Source organism: Corella eumyota, chromosome 6 (genome assembly GCF_963082875.1).
Source record: "Corella eumyota chromosome 6, kaCorEumy4.1, whole genome shotgun sequence".
NCBI classification, from domain to species: Eukaryota; Metazoa; Chordata; class Ascidiacea; order Phlebobranchia; family Corellidae; genus Corella; species Corella eumyota.
The window spans coordinates 1,503,354-1,521,619 of record NC_137495.1 but is presented as its reverse complement, the minus strand read 5'-3'; the positions used below and the strand labels follow the sequence as shown (position 1 = coordinate 1,521,619).

Sequence of the window (18,266 nt, the reverse complement as noted above, 5' to 3'; positions counted from 1 at the left end):
AAAACTTTGCCCATATTTTTGTTTATTTAATTATAAGTTTTCCTCTAAAATGGAGAACGCTTACGCAAAAACAACCTCCGAGGTTTTGAACCATTTTGGAGTTTCATCCAAACTTGGTTTGACCTTGGAACAAGTGAAAATAAACCGTGAAAAATATGGACCTAACGGTAAGTTTAAAAATAAAATTTTATAAATAAATGTTAACCTATTACCAAGCCTATATTGTATTTTATTACCAACCAAAACGTTTTATGTAGAGCTCCCAGCTGAAGAAGGAAAATCGTTGTGGCAAATGGTCGTCGAGCAATTCGAAGATCTTCTGGTTCGAATCCTGCTGCTGGCAGCCGTCATTTCATTTGTAAGTAACGTTTTTAAACTGTGTTAGGTTTAATATTCGTTCATTGTAAGACTAAGTCTTGTTAAAGTTATTATTAGTAGAGGTTAAACGTAGGATTACTTTAATTAAGGTCCATTGGGAATATGAGGTCAATTTACAAAGGACATTTATTGTTATATATATCCCTACGTTAAAGGTCGTTTAAGTTTGGCAATAACCTACTTTAAACTTGTAATTATTTTTTTAGGTTCTAGCCTTGTTTGAAGAAGGGGAAGAAACGATCACAGCTTTTGTCGAACCTTTAGTTATTCTTCTTATTTTGATCGCAAACTCAATTATTGGAATATGGCAGGTTAGTACATTGCATTTTGTTGGCCTTCTGCTTTTGGATTAATATAAATTTTAGTACTGTATCAATGATTTAAATGTTATAGGAAAGAAATGCAGAAAGTGCGATCGAAGCTTTAAAAGAATACGAACCAGAGATGGGCAAAGTTTTAAGGCAAGACCGGGAAATCGTGCAACGAGTTCTGGCTAAAAACATTGTGCCTGGTGACATTGTAGAAATATCTGGTAAGAAACAAAGCTATTTTTAAAGTAAACAATTATATCATTGTATTTAATACTATGTATTTAAAAGCTAGTCTTGCCTTTAACGTCAACCAATTTGTTCTGTAGTTGGGGACAAGGTTCCAGCTGATATTCGATTGATTGCAATTCACTCCACAACCCTCCGAGTTGACCAAGCTATTTTAACCGGTAAGTTAACTATACATCCAAGCGTACCATGTTGTTTAAAGTAGTTGTTGTTTATTAACCCAATATATGTATAGGTGAGAGCGTAAGCGTTATCAAACACACCGATGCAGTGCCCGATCCTAGAGCTGTCAACCAAGACAAAAAGAACTTGCTTTTCTCTGTAAGTTCATAGAAGTTGTTTGTAATTTACCATTTTAAAATCTAAAACAGTTTTAATAACAAATATAATTTGTTAAAGTTTTATTAACAAATATAATTTAAAATATGATTTGTTATAGGGCACCAACATCGCATCAGGCAAAGCAACTGGAATTGTTGTTGGAACTGGAAGTAACACCGAGATCGGTAAAATCCGAGACCAAATGGCCTCAACTGAAAGCGAAAAGACTCCACTTCAACAAAAACTTGACGAATTTAGCGAGCAACTGTCTAAAGTGATCAGTTTGATCTGCATTGCTGTGTGGGCCATCAATATTGGTCACTTTAACGACCCAGTCCATGGTGGATCTTGGTTCAAGGGAGCTATCTATTACTTCAAGGTTTGTTACAACTTTACATTTAAATTTAATTAATTTTTATACTTGCCTAAAACTGCATATTAGTCAATTTACACACAAATTTTGAAATAGTTAAGTTAATAAAATGTTTTTACAGATTGCAGTTGCATTGGCTGTTGCAGCTATCCCAGAAGGACTTCCAGCTGTTATTACAACTTGCCTTGCCCTTGGAACAAGCAGAATGGCCAAAAAGAACTCGATCGTTCGAAGTCTTCCTTCCGTTGAAACTTTGGGTTGTACTTCAGTAATTTGCTCTGATAAAACTGGAACTCTTACCACCAACCAGATGTCTGTCTGCAGGGTAAGTTGGTTAAAAATATTCTCTTAACATTTTGATTTAGGCTCACATAGTAATATCTAAATACCTTTTTTTTCCATTTTTAGATGTTTGTTGTCGACAAAGTCATGGCTGACGGAGCTGCTTTTCACGAGTTTAAAATCTCAGGATCCACTTACGACCCAGTCGGCCACGTGACAAAGAACGACGCAAAGATTTGTTGTAGCGATTATGACGCACTTACCGAACTTTCGACCATCTGTGCACTTTGTAATGACTCGTCTTTGGATTACAATGAGGTAATTATAATTTTTTTCGAGCTGTAAAATTTTAAGATATGTTTTCAAGTCATAACTGAAACTTTACTATTTTTTAGTCAAAAGGAATTTATGAGAAAGTTGGTGAAGCTACTGAGACAGCCCTCACTGTATTGTGCGAGAAAATGAACGTGTTTAACTCAGACCTAAGTGGCCTTAGCAAATCGGAAAAATCTCACCCATGCAACAGCGCCATCAAGGGAATGATGAAGAAAGAATTTACATTGGAATTCTCACGAGACAGAAAGTCAATGAGCTCGTATTGTCGTCCTACAGCGCCATCTTCAGTCGGGCCTAAAATGTTTGTTAAAGGAGCACCAGAAGGTAAACCTAACAAGAATTTTAAATGATCTGACAAAGTTTAAAATAATAGTTTTAAATTTTATATTGTTTTTTAATGTAAGGTTTCTAATAATGTTATTTTTAAAGGTGTATTGGACCGATGCACTCACGTTCGAGTTGGCAAACAACGAGTTCCAATGACCGCCGAAATCAAGGCTGAGATCCAAGCTTTAGTTAAAGAATACGGAACAGGAAGAGACACTTTAAGATGCCTGGCTCTTGGAACCATTGACACTCCTCCAAGTCCTAGTCAGATGAACCTAGAAGATTCAACCAAGTTTGTTGAATATGAGGTAAGAGTTAAATGGTTCAAGAATAATGCAATTATATCTAAGCAAACTTATTATCGAATTTTAAATATTGAATTTTAAATATATAAAACATATTTAAATATATAAATTTGTAAAAGATTCTACGTTTTAATTATTCATGCTAATTTTTTTGGTTAATTTATAAATTCTATTGTTAAACTCACAATTTTTTCTAGACTGGCATCACATTTGTTGGCATCGTTGGAATGTTGGACCCTCCCCGAATGGAAGTTTTTCAAGCTGTCCAGGATTGTCGCAAAGCAGGAATTCGAGTTATTGTTATCACTGGTGACAACAAAGCAACTGCCGAGGCAATCTGTCGACGAATTGGAGTCTTTGGTGAAGATGAAGATACCACTGGTAAGTAACAAGTCCCAGTACAATACATTTTTGATTTGCTTTTTTTTATGTGAAAAGGCATCAAAAAAAGCTACATTACAAAGGGTTTTAGAAATTCTTTTTCTAGTTAATTTAATTAAAAAATATATGTTTTAGGAATGTCTTACACTGGCCGAGAGTTCGACAATTTAAGCCGAGAAGAACAATTCCAAGCTTGCCTCCGATCTCGCTTGTTTGCCCGAGTCGAACCAGCTCACAAGAGCAAGATTGTTGAATACTTGCAAGCTAATGGTGACGTCACTGCTATGGTAAGCCGCAAGCACATGTTAACAACATTATTCTTTTGATTTTAAATGTTAGCTATAGTTGATATTTGTTTTAATCAAACTCTATTGCTTAATAGACTGGTGATGGTGTAAATGATGCCCCAGCATTGAAGAAAGCCGAGATTGGAATTGCCATGGGAAGTGGAACTGCAGTGGCCAAGAGTGCATCAGACATGGTCCTTGCTGACGACAACTTTACCTCGATTGTGGCTGCTGTGGAGGAGGGCCGAGCCATCTACAACAACATGAAACAATTCATTCGATACCTTATCTCGTCCAATATCGGAGAAGTTGTTTGGTAAATACAAAAAACATAAACAATTTATTTGCAAAGCATGCATTGTAAAAATCTGTAAATTTTATTTAATGCCAATATTTACATTTTAGCATATTTTTGGCTGCTGCCCTTGGCGTCCCTGAAGCACTGATCCCAGTCCAACTCTTGTGGGTAAACTTGGTCACTGACGGTCTTCCAGCCACCGCACTTAGCTTCAATCCACCAGATCTTGACATCATGGACAAAGCTCCCCGATCCACCAAAGATTCGCTTATCAACGGATGGCTCATGTTCAGATACTGCGTCATTGGAGGTTCGTGGCGTCACCTTAAATATTTTGCAATAAAATAGTAAGATCATGTTAAACAAATATAAACGAACATTGTTTTTAGGTTACGTTGGATTCGCAACTGTTGGAGCTTCCTTGTGGTGGTTCTTGTACGCTAGCAACGGCCCCCAAATGTCGTGGTGGCAAGTGGTAAGTGTACAACTTTTAATTAATATTTATACTTATAAAAACGTGTGATTTACACTAAATATTGTTCAATTTAGACTCACTATATGCAATGCACAACTCAACCCGAAAACTTCGAGGGTTTAACTTGCAAGATATTCGAAGATCCTCACCCAATGACAATGGCTTTGTCGGTACTTGTCGTTATTGAGCTCTTGAACGCACTAAACAGGTAATAAAATCAATATTAATATAATAATCTCATCAGGTTATTCTTATAGTTTATATAGCATGATTAACTGTATATAAAACGTTTTAAATATTTTTTCAGTGTGTCAGAGAACCAGTCTTTGTTCCGTATGCCTCCTTGGCAAAACATGTGGCTCATTGGAGCTATCGTTCTCTCACTTGCCCTTCATTTCATGATTCTCTACGTTGATCCATTACCAGTAAGTAGCAGTTTGATATTATAACACTGCTTAAGTAAATTTTATGTGTCAAAAGTTTAACAAACCTTTTAATATTTTTAGATGGTTTTCCAAATTTGTCCATTAAACCTCGAGGAGTGGATGATGGTTTTGAAGATTTCAGTGCCCGTTATTTTCGCCGATGAAGGATTGAAATTCGTCGCAAGAAATTACATTGAAGGTATAATAAAACTTCATCATCAATACAACATTATTTTAGAAATGTTTATTTGGATATATTGTAACGTATTTCGTCTCTGGGGCTTATCCGTAACTATAACCTTATACTGAGTTCAGCGTATAATATTTATTTACAAGCAAAAATGCACAACACAATAACTTTACATGACCGTTTAGCAAGTTGTTAACAACGCTACTTCATATAAAACAAAACTTAAGTCAATCACAAGCCGCTAGACAGTGACGCTCTTATCAGAGGGTCCAGACATATCATTAAAAGGCAAAGTAAATGGCGCGAATTAATTGAGGACAAACTAAGTGATGACGCTATTTGTTACAATATGCAGTATAAGCTATACTAAACTTATTTTATATATAATGTTAATTATAATAATTTATTTTTTAGGTCATGACCTTTTATCAAAGAAGAAACAATAATTCAACTTTTAAAGGAACTAGACTTAACTTACAAAAAGAAATATATTTAACTTATTTATTGACAATTCATTTTGATTTATGCTTTCGACTATGTTTTAAAAGTATTTGCAAAATAAAATTATTACCTTGTTTAAAAAGTTGTATATTTTTGTTAACTAAAAGATGCGATTCTAATACCAGTTTGATTACTATTAAGGTTATCAATATTCTCACAACTTTTGTTTGTTAAATTTATTGTCTTATTTTTATTTAACTTACTTAAGTTTTGGTGCATGTAAAAAAACACAAATGTTTAATAAATTTCAAAGATTAATTTAATGTGAACATGACACTATTAACACATAAAAAACATAAGCTTAAAAAGGTATAATCTTTGTATATAAAGTAAAAGGAATTTGAAGTTAAAACGTAGAGGTGCCTTAAAGTAAATTCGTTAATTCTCTTATAGAGAAACATTCGATCACTTTAACCTAAACAAGAGAGTAGCGTGCGCGTTGATTAAATTCACGCCGAAATTCCAATTTTTCGGCCCCGGGTTTGCAAGAAGCGCAAGAAATTGTAGAAACTTAAACACGTGGTTCTTTCTTGTCTAGACCGTGTGGTAGAAGGTTGGTTAAATCTATGCTCAGTTTATATCAAGTTTCATCATCAAATTTTAATGTTTCTGCAACAATTCTACAACAAAACCAAAAAAGTAAAGTTATTATGACGTCATATTGAAGTACAAACTATCTAGAAAACAGAAGTTTAAGAATTAATAGACAATTCATATTTTATGACGTCATACAACAGACAAGAAAGAAAAAAGAAGTAAAAATCAAATTTGATCTCAACTTCAAAAATCGCAAAGCTCGATCTTACGCCTATTAAGGTAAAACTAATTCAAAATTTTAATTAAAAATAATTTTTGTTCGGAATATTTAATGATTTTTGCTACGTCACTAATTGTTCAAACCGTTTGTTAATTTTAAAGCTTTTTTTAAATTTATAACACATGGTATAGAAAATATATAAAAAAGAAAAAAATGCCCAACTTGTCTTTTCGGTTTAACGCCTTTTCATCTACGTCACTACCACTTGTAGTTTCGTCGCCTTTTCTTAAGCCAGTTAACTAAGTTCTGGCTTTAGTTAGACGTTTTTGTATTCTAAAAATTGATAATTTGTGTTAAAAAGTTACAACAATATATTTAAAATTTTATTTAATTTTTTAGGAACTATGAGAAAAGGTGAAGCCACTGTAACAGCCCTCACTGTATTGTGCGAAAAAATGAACGTGTTTAACTCAGACCTAAGTGGCCTTAGCAAATCGGAAAAATCTCACCCATGCAACAGCGCCATCAAGGGAATGATGAAGAAAGAATTTACTTTGGAATTTTCACGAGATAGGAAGTCAATGAGCTCGTATTGTCGCCCAACAGCGCCATCTTCAGTTGGGCCTAAAATATTTGTTAAAGGAGCACCAGAAGGTAAAATTGACAACAAACCAAATTTAATATTATTGTTTTAAACTTTATACTAAACTTAAATATAAGGTTTCTAATAATGTTACCTTTGAATTATAATAGAATAGAAATTTACTTTGGAGTTCTCACGAGACAGAAAGTCAATGAGCTCGTATTGGCGGCCCACAGCGCCATCTTCAGTCGGGCCTAAAATGTTTGTTAAAGGAGCACCAGAAGGTAAACTTTGCAGCAAATTCTAATTAACTTTTTTTTGGGTAACGTAGTAATACTGGTAAACGTATTCTATTTAATACAACTGTTATTTTTTTAAAGGTGTGTTGGACCGACGTACTCACGTTCGAGTTGGCAAACAACAAGTTCCAATGACCGCCGAAATCAAGGCTGAGATCCAAGCTTTAGTAAAGGAATACTGAACAGAAAAGACGCTAAAGATGCTTGTATCAAATCTTATATGTCAAAGAGAACGTAAACTCAAACATTGTTTCGACGAAAGTTGGCGAAGTAGGGGACGATTGGTGGTTTGTGGCGTGGATCGTGACGTATACCATGACGTCATGGTGATTTGAAGGTGATTAATTATTTGCAAGTAAACTTAAATTTAGTTTTATTAGTAAACTGGTGTGTTAAGAAACAAAATTTAATAGGTTATATAGAAATGTCATGTCAAAATGAACTGAGAAAAATGTTAAACGCTATACGCTGCATGTGCTGTTGCTTTATTGCCATAATATTAAACATAATTTTATAATATATGCTGCATGATTGCGATATTTTATTTTGTATTTGTTAGCTGCTGCTGCGCGCTGCGTTGTTGCTAGTTTAAATTAATTAAGGTCTGTTTATGCTAAAACTTTTATTATGCTGCTGCGTTTGCTAGTTAACTTAAATTAAACAAGTTTAGCTGTAGTAGCGTTGCAAAACCTATTCCCAACTTCTCATCTTTATTTTCCACTTTTCTACAACTCCTCTGCGCTGCTGCTGCGAATATAAGTTAACTAAACATAAAAATATTAAATGAATAAATATCTAAAGTTAAATAATAAATAAAACTAATTATTCTCAGTTTATTTGACATGATTTTAGATATTAACCTATTTATTTTGCTATTTTAACATATTAGTTTATTAATAAATCAAAATTTAGTTGAAAACAAATAAATTAATTGACGACAAATCCGTCGTTTTTCATTCAACGAATCTTCGAATTTTTTTCCTTCTCCGTCGCTGGAGTTTAAACATTCTACGTCATGTGACGTCGCAACGTCATCAACATGCAACCACTCAGATGATAAAAATACTACGTCATGTGACGTCACCAGTTTCTAATGCAACGCCATCAACAACACAATAACACAGATGATACAAATACCACGTCATGTGACGTCACCAGTTTCTAATGCAACGCCATCAACTAAACAGTGACCAGTTTATGACGACATCAATTCGACGAAGTGAACCTCTTGTCGTCGAGGAAATGTAAAAGTGCGCCAGAATAAGTTAAAAGGTATTTATTTAAAATTTATTTCTAAATGTGATTATATTAGTATTTTGTAAGAATAACCATATATATAATTATAATTAAAGTTTATATAAAATATTTATTTTATTCAATTTATTTTTTTAGATCGACTTCAGCTGAACGATCCTAAAATCAATTTTCATGCATCATTATCAACATAACAACCTTCATTTGATGCCATTTGATGATGACTCTATTATGCAACGTCATCAACCAAACAATCACCAGTTTATGACGTCATTAATTTAACAACGTTGACGTCAAGTCGTCGCTGAAATGTTAAAGAGCGCCCAAATAAATTAAAAGGTAGTTATTTAAAAATTATTTTCTTACACTAACTTGTTGCAATTATTTGTAGTAAAAATAAAATTTCATTCTTGTTTAAAAATTCCTTTTATTAACAATTTTTATTTTCTATTTCTTAGATCGATTTTAGCCCAACGGTTTTTCAAAGTGACGTCATTACAGCCTAAATGGCGTAACTCGTACAACTAGCTTTTAATGCAACGTTATCAACCAAACAATTAACAGTTTATGACGTCATCAATTCGACAACTGAACAACCTGTTGTCGAGGAAATGTAAAAGGGCACTCAAATAAGTTTAAAGGTATTTATTAAAAACTTTATCTTTAACACATTTATTAGGCAATTGTATTTTTATAATATAGCTTTAATTAATAACGAAACATTTTTTGAACAGCTACAAATATAATTTAAATAAAAGTTTAGTTCAAATATTTAAATTTTTTTAATTTTTTTTTTAGATCAACTTGAGCCAAACGATCTTAAAAACTTATCGTGCTTAAGTGATGTCATTATAGCCTAAATGACGTCACTAACATCACGAAATCTAAGCTGCCTAAAATTTTTGCAGTAACACTAATTGCAGTAACACTTCGTAATTGCAGTAACACTTCGTGTGATATCATCAACCTAACAATCACCAGTTTATGACGTCATTCGTTCGACAACGTACACATCTTGTCGTGGAGTCGCTAAGAAAATGTGAAAGTGCACCCAAATAAGTTTAAAGGTAGTTGATTAAAATTATTTTAACTTTACAGTAATTCAACTTAATATAATTGTTTGTAGGAATAAATAAAACTCGATATTGTTAACATGCACTTTGCTGACACATAATTCTATTTTTTAGATCAATTTTAGTTCAATGATCTTTAAAACTTATCGTGCATAAGTGACGTCATTACAGCCTAAATGACGTCGCTCATAACGCCAGTTCCTAATTAATAAAAGGTAAATACCTAACTTTAATTAATTTCAAAGTTTTATGTATTTAAAATAATCTAAATTTTATTTTTGTTGCTTTTAAAATAAATAGAAATATTTACTGGTAATATATTTATATTGTTATCTTTTTACCATTTAATTAATTTATTTTTTGTTGCAGTGATAAGTCAACGTCACTTTTATGTTCATCTTATCACCAGCAAGTGACGTCATCGCTAATTAAGTCACAATTGATAAGATTTGAGCCGGAATTGGAACTGTATTGTTTTGGCGCTCTATGCTGAAGGTAAATTATTTTCAATTATTTTCTGATAATAACTTGGTAATTAAACTTGTTATAAATTTCTGACATCATAGCTCTTATATATGACGTGTTATTTTTAATATATTTTTAATTCCAACTTATTTTATAATTTTTACCACTTTTTTAATAATCTTTTTTATGTTTAGAAATCCGAAAAATTATACAAATCTTTCTTGTTTCAATCAAAAATGAAGACCTGGATTCAACATTTATGACGTCACACATGGAGAATGTGACGTATGATTTGGTCATTATTAAATTATCTGAAAAACAATGGACATTGAGATAAGGTTTAGATTTTGTGATTTATTCACTAATTTTGAGGTTTGAAAATACTAGAACAAGACAAAATTGTATGCAATATCTTTCTCTTCTCCCAGTGTAAATTTATATTTTGCGGACTGTCCCAAACCTAGATTTACCCATTTCGCTTCGTGGGTCGGTCGAAGTTTGGGATCAAACAGTCAATGAGCTGATGCGTTCCCGGCGGCCATTTTCCCAATACCATTATAGGTTAGGTCCCCTTAGGTGTCCCATGTACCAGTACTAGTCTGTGTTTTGGCCCTTAAGGTCAGCAGAACCACGTATCGCCAAATGGTCGTCCGGGCTGTCCCATGTTGTATATTTTTTTCACATTTATTTATTACTGTTGTATTTCGTGCCATATTCCTAATATTTTTTCAATGTAGACAACGCACAGCTCATGTTAGGGTCTAAACGCTACCGAACAATTAAATGTGGGAGGCTTTACCTCAACAGCCAGGGACTAAACTTTAACTAAAGAAGCAACACGCTTGGGGGTGCAGCAGAGTTAATTATAATTATAATTTCGCGCTAATTAAATACCGGCATCTATAAACCCCGGTTTTCTACCTTCTATCAATTATTTTCTTCCTTAGTGAGCATGGTGCGTTTTACTCGTGGGTAGTATATAGCGCCATGCTTAGTCTGCAGAATTGTAAGTTATTAGCATGTGAAAATGGAAACATTAAAATGAAATGGAATCAAAATATGAATTAAAAATTCAAATTTGGAAATGTGGAATAGAAACTAAAAAATGTGGAATTGTGGAATGGAAATATAACTTCGCAGTGTGGAGGAACTTGGATGAAACGTGGATGGAACATAATTAAGAGTTGAGTAAAAAGATTGAATCTAGAACTTGAATTCATTTCTGTCCCAATTTCTGCCATGATTATCATTGGTGTAGCGTCATATTGTAATTATTTATTAAATGCCATATCTTAAATAGTAGGTTAAGATAAAAAAAATAACTCATTGTTAGGGCTTTAATTCTGTTAATAACAACAACTCAGGACCTTTAAAAATTTTTATGTAATCTTAGGTAATTTTGAATAGTTAAGTGTGATAAGTTAAGGTTATTGTAACTTGTTTAAACTTAGAACCTAAAACCAAAAAAATTTTCTCTTCTCCCATTTCTTTATTGTATTTGTATTAGACCTAAACAAAAAAACAAAATAATTAAAATCGCGACGTTAAAAAAATTTAAAATGGTTTAAGTTTAAAAAAATGTTTTAACTTTGTTGGAGTTGGGTAAACCACAAAGTTATTAACATTGCCTGAAATTTAAGAGTAGGAAGGTTAAATTAGATGTTAGTTTGCTCGGTATAGTTTTCTTCTTTCGTTCTGGTGAAAGAAAAACTGGAATCAAATTTACACAGTAAGTATATTCCTTAAATATGGTCCGTTGCCATCTCTCTTACAATTTTCCCTAACCATTTTTAATTTTTACAGGCTTTTTTACAGGTTCTAACTTAAATTTTTTAGGCTATAAAATCATATTTTTTACAGGCTTTTTTACAGGTTCTAATTTATATTTCTTAGGCAATAAAACCACATTTTTTACAGCACTCGTTCTTAACTCGTTCTAACGATTCTTTTGGACTCTTTATCTTTTAGAATTATGAATTAGTTTTATTTATTATACGGTTTAGTACCGTAGGAGCAAAACAGTTTTGTACTATACCGAGCATTAGAATTTAGTCGCGCGCACCCTCGAACTTAGTTTAAATTGGGGTTGAAAAAAAATGGGCTTATTACTAAATTAAAGGTTTTTGGTTGTGATTTTTTAGGTGTCTTACCTTTCCAAGGTACCTTTAAAATCTCATCGTTTGCCTTCCTATTGGGTAAAATAACCTGTTGCTTTCTGGTTGACCTTGACGTGGTGCAATGGCTTATTACCAACGAACCAGAGCTAAAAGACAAAAATACATACTAAAAAATTATTACTTCTTAATTACTTAAACATAAAAATCAATAAAAAAAATGTTTAACGACATCATAAATTATTTATATTTTACCTTTTTAATAGGAATTACCATTTTCAACAAATTGATGTCACGCAATTGCAAAAATTAAAAAAAAACGTAGTAGTTCTAAAACGAAATAAAACCTCCCAATAATGTTATACTTTCTCTTATAGTTATATTTCCTACTATAGTTTATCAGTTATTACACAAAACACTAACCTTGTATGAATATGCGGTTCTATAACTAAGTCCTGCTTAATTTTCTTCATACCCTTAAAATTCAATTTTCCTGGATAAATGTCGTAATTATTTCAACAATATATTCACAATCTAAGGTTTGAGCTAGTTTTTCGTAAAAACACACATTCTAAGCTACACCTTTAGTTCCGCAACTATTATGTACTATACCTGTACTAATTTTAAACATTTTCTTGGCATATTAGGTATAGTGTAACGTAAAGATTTTCGGCATTTTCTACTAGGGTAATATAAGTCAGTTTTAACGTCTTTAAAATCAAGTTTTTGTCAAATTTTGGTGACTTACCTTTTTCCTCCAAAACAGTGATTTTCAGGATTTTCTACAAGGGTATAATAAATAGCCTTGGTGTTTTTTTTAAATTTGGCCGAAAAATAAAAAAAAATTTGGCATTTTTTTGCAAAAAAGGCACTTACAGTCTACTATAAGCTATCCTAACGTTTTAAACCTGTTTTTAACAACTTAAAAATCACGTTTTTATCAAAAAATAAAATTCGAAAAACATTTTATGATGTATTGCTTTACCGTGCACCATCTTGCAGTAAAAAAATAACTATAAAATTAAAAAAAAATTCAGGCGTTTTGGGGCAAAAAAGTCCTATTGGGTAAAATAACCTGTTGCTTTCTGGTTGACCTTGACGTAGTGCAATGGCTTATTACCAACGAACCAGAATTAAAAATATACTTCCTTTAAATTTAACAAAAAAATTGAACCATTAAAATATTTATAACGTAATAAATATTAAAAATTTACTTTTTTATAAAAATACCATGCCTTGTACATTTTAGGAAGTGATGTCACCTAATTAGCAAAACTGTCTAGAAATTATAACATTATCACGAATCAATTTTCCCTAAAAACAATACAAAAAAATTAAATACTATAAAAACGTGTGTTGTACTTTAATAAATCAAAATATTTCTTTGAATATATATTTTTTTTACTATAATTTAGCAGTTATTTTACATGGATAAGCCACTACCCTTGCATGAGTATGTGGTTCTATAATTAAGCCTTTAAATGGTTGAAGCCCTGTTTTTTTGTTTATATAGTCAGCGTATTTAATTTCCTTTACGATTTTATATTCTAAAACTTTGGGATAAAATTCTGATGTCGTTGTTATTACAATATAATCACAGATTTGATTATTTGCTATTTCCATCGTTCTAGCAAACATTTTGGTAGCTAACTTATGATTTTTAAAACCAGGTATTACTGATGCAATTCGGATGTTTAAAACTTTTCTTGCTTTAAGTTTTTGTAACAAATTTTCCTCCAAAACCTCGATAAAGCGAAATTTGGCCTCCAATTTAGAATCTACAAATTTAAGGGGTCCGTTTGTGAATGGTTTTTCTAGCTTGTCTATAACGCTTAGGTTAACACCAACTAAGCGATTGGTATGCACTTCAAATGCTCCAACAGATAAATCGTAAGACAAATATTTCATTGCCTTTCTCTATCCAGTTTAACCCCTTCTTCATGATCGTAGTTAAACATTTTATGATGTATTGCTTTACCGGAATAATGTTCCTTTATCAGATCTAAAACTTGGTTAAAATGGCTCATATTTAATGGTCTTATCGCTATATTATTTCCTTTTACTTTGCCCATTTTTTATTTTTGCATTTCACAAACTAAATGTTGTTACTTCACGTTTTAGTACATGTCTAGTTAAGTTAACGCTTCGCCGCACGTTCGTTACTTAACTTGTTAACTTAACTGTGTAAATATTATTGTCTAGGTAGATACGTTAAAACGAGTAGTATTTTGCTCTGGTAATTCCTATCTAATATATCGAAAATATTTTTGCGGCTTATAAATACTTATGTCTCCTCTAAATTAAAACTCTTATATTTGCAGTTGCTAAATAAATGCTTGAAAATATTTTTATATATTGGTATTCAACTTTATTACACTAAATTATCGGCCATAATTGCCCCAGGTATTTAAACGTGTAGGTTGGCAGTTACATGTCTATATATAAATATAAAAAGATTATTGCAGTTTGGTAAAAAATTTAAAATACTATCAACCTTTAAATTTTAGTAAACAATTAGAAATTTAATCGCAATAAACAAAAAAAGTTTTTAACACATTTTCTTTTATTGGTATTTATATACATTAGACCAACATTTTAATAATTAAAATTGATTTTTAATTTTTTAATTAACAAACGAGTATTTAAATATATTAAACAAACAAAATTTTTTTTAACCCGTTTTAAGTTGTCAATATCAGGATATACATTAAACTAATTTTTGAATTCCTAAAATTGATAATTAATTTTTAAGTAATAAACAAACATTTAAATATAATCATTAAACCAAAATTATTTTTTAAATATGTTTTTAACTATATTATAAAATACGTTATACTAAATTTTTGATGTTTAATATCGAACATTGACTTTCAATAAACAAACAAAAATTAAGTTCTAATCCATTTTTGAGTTATTAATATTATAATTTACAATTGACTAAGATTTTAAATCTCAATGACATGTTAAATTTTAATAAACAAAACACTTATTAATTAGTAATTAGTAATAATTAAAATTCATAACTAAGAGTATTGAAAAACAATCTAATAATAAACAACATACTGAAATTTCAGAACTGTAAATATTTAAGAACAAAAGTTATTTTAATTCAAAATTTACAGCTTCTAATACACTGGAATATATTAATAATAATAATGACAACATCAGTATATATCAAAATCTAAGATTTCGAACCTTAATAATGACAAAAACAATTTGGTTTGAAATCTAAGATTTCAAACTATAATAAAAATATTCACGCTTTCAGCTGGATTTGAACTCAGCGGGCTCGATCGAAAGTCAAGGGTACTAACTTTCAAGCCATGAGGGTGGTTTTAGCTTAAAATTATTGCAAAGGCGATGATTTAGCTTGACAATATTGCAACTCAATTAAAAAAAAAAATTTGCGAAAATTTAGTAAATATGCCATAACTTTATTAATATTGAATATTTTTTCATGATTTTTTTGAAATAGGATATTTAGATCAGTGCGGTTCTATTGGTTTGGTTTAAATTCGATTTAAATTTTTCAATTTTTTTGAAATTTTTTTTGGTCCACTTTATATATTACCAATATATGGGGGAGGGGGGCAATAATTTTTTGCCCTAACTTTTTTATGTTTGGATTTTTTCGCAAATTTATTTATCTTTTATGTTAGTTAGGGCAATGCGCATCAATTAAGATGTTTAATTTCGGGATTTGAAATTTTACGAAAATTTAGTAAATATGTCATAACTTTATTAATATTAAATATTTTTTCATAATTTTTTTGAAATAGGATATTTAAACCAGTGCGGTTCTATTGGTTTGGTTTAAATTCGATTTAAATTTTTTAATTTTTTTGAAATTTTTATTGGCTCACTTAATATAGTACCAATATATGGGGGGGGGGGGGGCAATAATTTTTTGCCCTAACTTTTTTATTTTTGGATTTTTTCGCAAATTTCTTTATCTCTTATGTTAGTTAGGGCAATGCGCATCAAATAAGATGTTTAATTTCGGGATTTGAAATTTTGCAAAAATTTAGTAAATATGTCATAACTTTATTAATATTAAATATATTTTCATAATTTTTTTAAAATAGGATATTTAGGTTAGTGCGATTCTATTGGTTTGGTTTAAATTTGATTTAAATTTTTCAATTTTTTTGAAATTTTTATTGGTCCACATTGTATAGTACCAATTTATGGGGGGGGGGGCAATAATTTTTTGCCCTAACTTTTTTATTTTTAGATTTTTTCGCAAATTTCTTTATCTCTTATGTTAGTTAGGGCAATGCGCATCAAATAAGATGTTTAATTTCGGGATTTGAAATTTTGCAAAAATTTAGTAAATATGTCATAACTTTATTAATATTAAATATTTTTTCATAATTTTTTTGAAATAGGATATTTAGACTAGTGCGGTTCTATTGGTTTGGTTTAAATTTGATTTAAATTTTTTAATTTTTTTGAAATTTTTATTGGTCCACTTTATATAGTACCAATTTATGGGGGGGGGGGCAATAATTTTTTGCCCTAATTTTTTTATTTTTGGATTTTTTCGCAAATTTCTTTATCTCTTATGTTAGTTAGGGCAATGCGCATCAAATAAGATGTTTAATTTCGGGATTTGAAATTTTGCGAAAATTTAGTAAATATGTCATAACTTTATTAGTATTAAATATTTTTTCATCATTTTTTTAAAATAGGATATTTAGACTAGTGCGGTTCTATTGGTTTTGTTTAAATTTAATTTAAATTTTTAAATTTTTTTGAAATTTTTATTGGTCCACTTTATATAGTACCAATTTATGGGGGGGGGGGGGGGAATAATTTTTTGCCCAAACTTTTTTATTTTTGGATTTTTTCGCAAATTTCTTTATCTCTTATGTTAGTTAGGGCAATGCGCATCAAATAAGATGTTTAATTTCGGGATTTGAAATTTTGCGAAAATTTAGTAAATATGTCATAACTTTATTAATATTAAATATTTTTTCATAATTTTTCTAAAATAGGATATTTAGACTAGTGCGGTTCTATTGGTTTGGTTTAAATTTGATTTAAATTTTTAACACGGTAATTGAACCTGTGCGGTTCTAACACAACAATTATTTTTCGATTTAAAATTTTTTATTTTTTTTCAAAAAATTTGTATGCACTATCATTGGCCAAAAGTATCACGTGACCTAATTAAACCCAAAATAAAAATTACCTCGAACTTTTGTTTTACTGAAAATTTTCGCGAAATATTTTATCTTGAATGTTAGTTAGGTCAATGCGCGTCTAATAAAATACAAAATTTTAGGTTTTGAGATTTCATAAATTTTTAATAAAAGTTTCATAAATTTTATGAATATTAATATTTTCGAAAAATATTTTGTAAACACGCTAATTGAACCTGTGCGGTTATAACACAACAATTATTTTTCGATTTAAAATTTTTTATTTTTTTTTTAAAATTTGTATGCAATATCATTGGCCAAAAATATCACGTCACCTAATAAACCCAAAATAAAAATTACCTCAAACTTTTGTTTTACTAAAAACTGAAAAAAAATATTTTGTAAGCACGGTAATTGAACCTGTGCGGTTCTAACACAACAATTATTTTTCGATTTAAAATTTTTTATTTTTTTCAAAAAATTTGTATGCAATATCATTGGCCAAAAATATCACGTGACCTAATTAAACCCCAAATAATAATTACCTCAAACTTTTGTTTTACTAAAAATTTTCGCGAAATATTTTATCTTGATTGTTAGTTACGCCAATGCGCGTCTAATAAAATACAAAATTTTAGGTTTTAAGATTTCATAAATTTTTAATAAAAGTTTCATAACTTTTATGAATATTAATATTTTCAAAAAATATTTTGTAAACACGGTAATTGAACCTGTGCGGTTCTAACACAACAATTATTTTTCGATTTAAAATTTTTTATTTTTTTTTAAAAAATGTGTATGCAATATCATTGGCCAAAAATATCACGTGACCTAATTAAACCCAAAATAAAAATTACCTCAAACTTTTGTTTTACTGAAAACTGAAAAAAAAAATTTTGTAAACACGGTAATTGAACCTGTGCGGTTCTAACACAACAATTATTTTTCGATTTAAAATTTTTTATTTTTTTTTTTTAAATTTGTATGCAATATCATTGGCCAAAAATATTACGTGACCTAATTAAACCCAAAATAAAAATTACCTCGAACTTTTGTTTTACTAAAAATTTTCGCGAAATATTTTATCTTGAATGTTAGTTAGGCCAATGCGCGTCTAATAAAATACAAAATTTTAGGTTTT

General features: G+C 30.3%; 1 protein-coding gene and 1 pseudogene across 2 annotated transcripts; both read left to right on the top strand.

Moving 5' to 3' along the window:
* The first annotated feature begins 34 nt into the window (after positions 1-34).
* Positions 35-5,396, top strand: LOC145755584 (sarcoplasmic/endoplasmic reticulum calcium ATPase 1-like). The gene is made up of 20 exons (XM_082571825.1): positions 35-167; positions 258-358; positions 585-689; positions 772-910; positions 1,016-1,096; positions 1,171-1,256; positions 1,375-1,635; positions 1,751-1,954; positions 2,038-2,229; positions 2,307-2,571; positions 2,677-2,882; positions 3,077-3,260; positions 3,396-3,547; positions 3,643-3,863; positions 3,953-4,155; positions 4,235-4,320; positions 4,395-4,528; positions 4,628-4,745; positions 4,827-4,944; positions 5,350-5,396. Exons 1-20 carry the CDS (start codon positions 50-52, stop codon positions 5,379-5,381), a joined length of 3,006 nt encoding a protein of 1,001 aa, XP_082427951.1. The 5' UTR covers positions 35-49; the 3' UTR covers positions 5,382-5,396.
* A 1,201-nt stretch (positions 5,397-6,597) lies between these two features.
* Positions 6,598-7,257, top strand: LOC145755296 (sarcoplasmic/endoplasmic reticulum calcium ATPase 2 pseudogene; annotated as a pseudogene). Its single transcript, XR_014284193.1, has 2 exons — positions 6,598-6,847; positions 7,157-7,257. The product of XR_014284193.1 is annotated as a sarcoplasmic/endoplasmic reticulum calcium ATPase 2 pseudogene (transcript).
* The last annotated feature ends 11,009 nt before the right edge of the window (positions 7,258-18,266 follow it).

What these genes read in the sequence shown, in the direction of transcription:
- LOC145755584 (XM_082571825.1), top strand. Translation starts at nt 50, where the DNA reads ATGGAGAACGCTTACGCAAAAACAACCTCCGAGGTTTTGAACCATTTT. An exon ending in TGAAGATGAAGATACCACTG is followed by an intron (nt 3,261 to 3,395) that starts GTAAGTAACAAG and finishes TATATGTTTTAG; the next exon opens with GAATGTCTTACACTGGCCGA. An exon ending in CTCTTGAACGCACTAAACAG is followed by an intron (nt 4,529 to 4,627) that starts GTAATAAAATCA and finishes ATATTTTTTCAG; the next exon opens with TGTGTCAGAGAACCAGTCTT.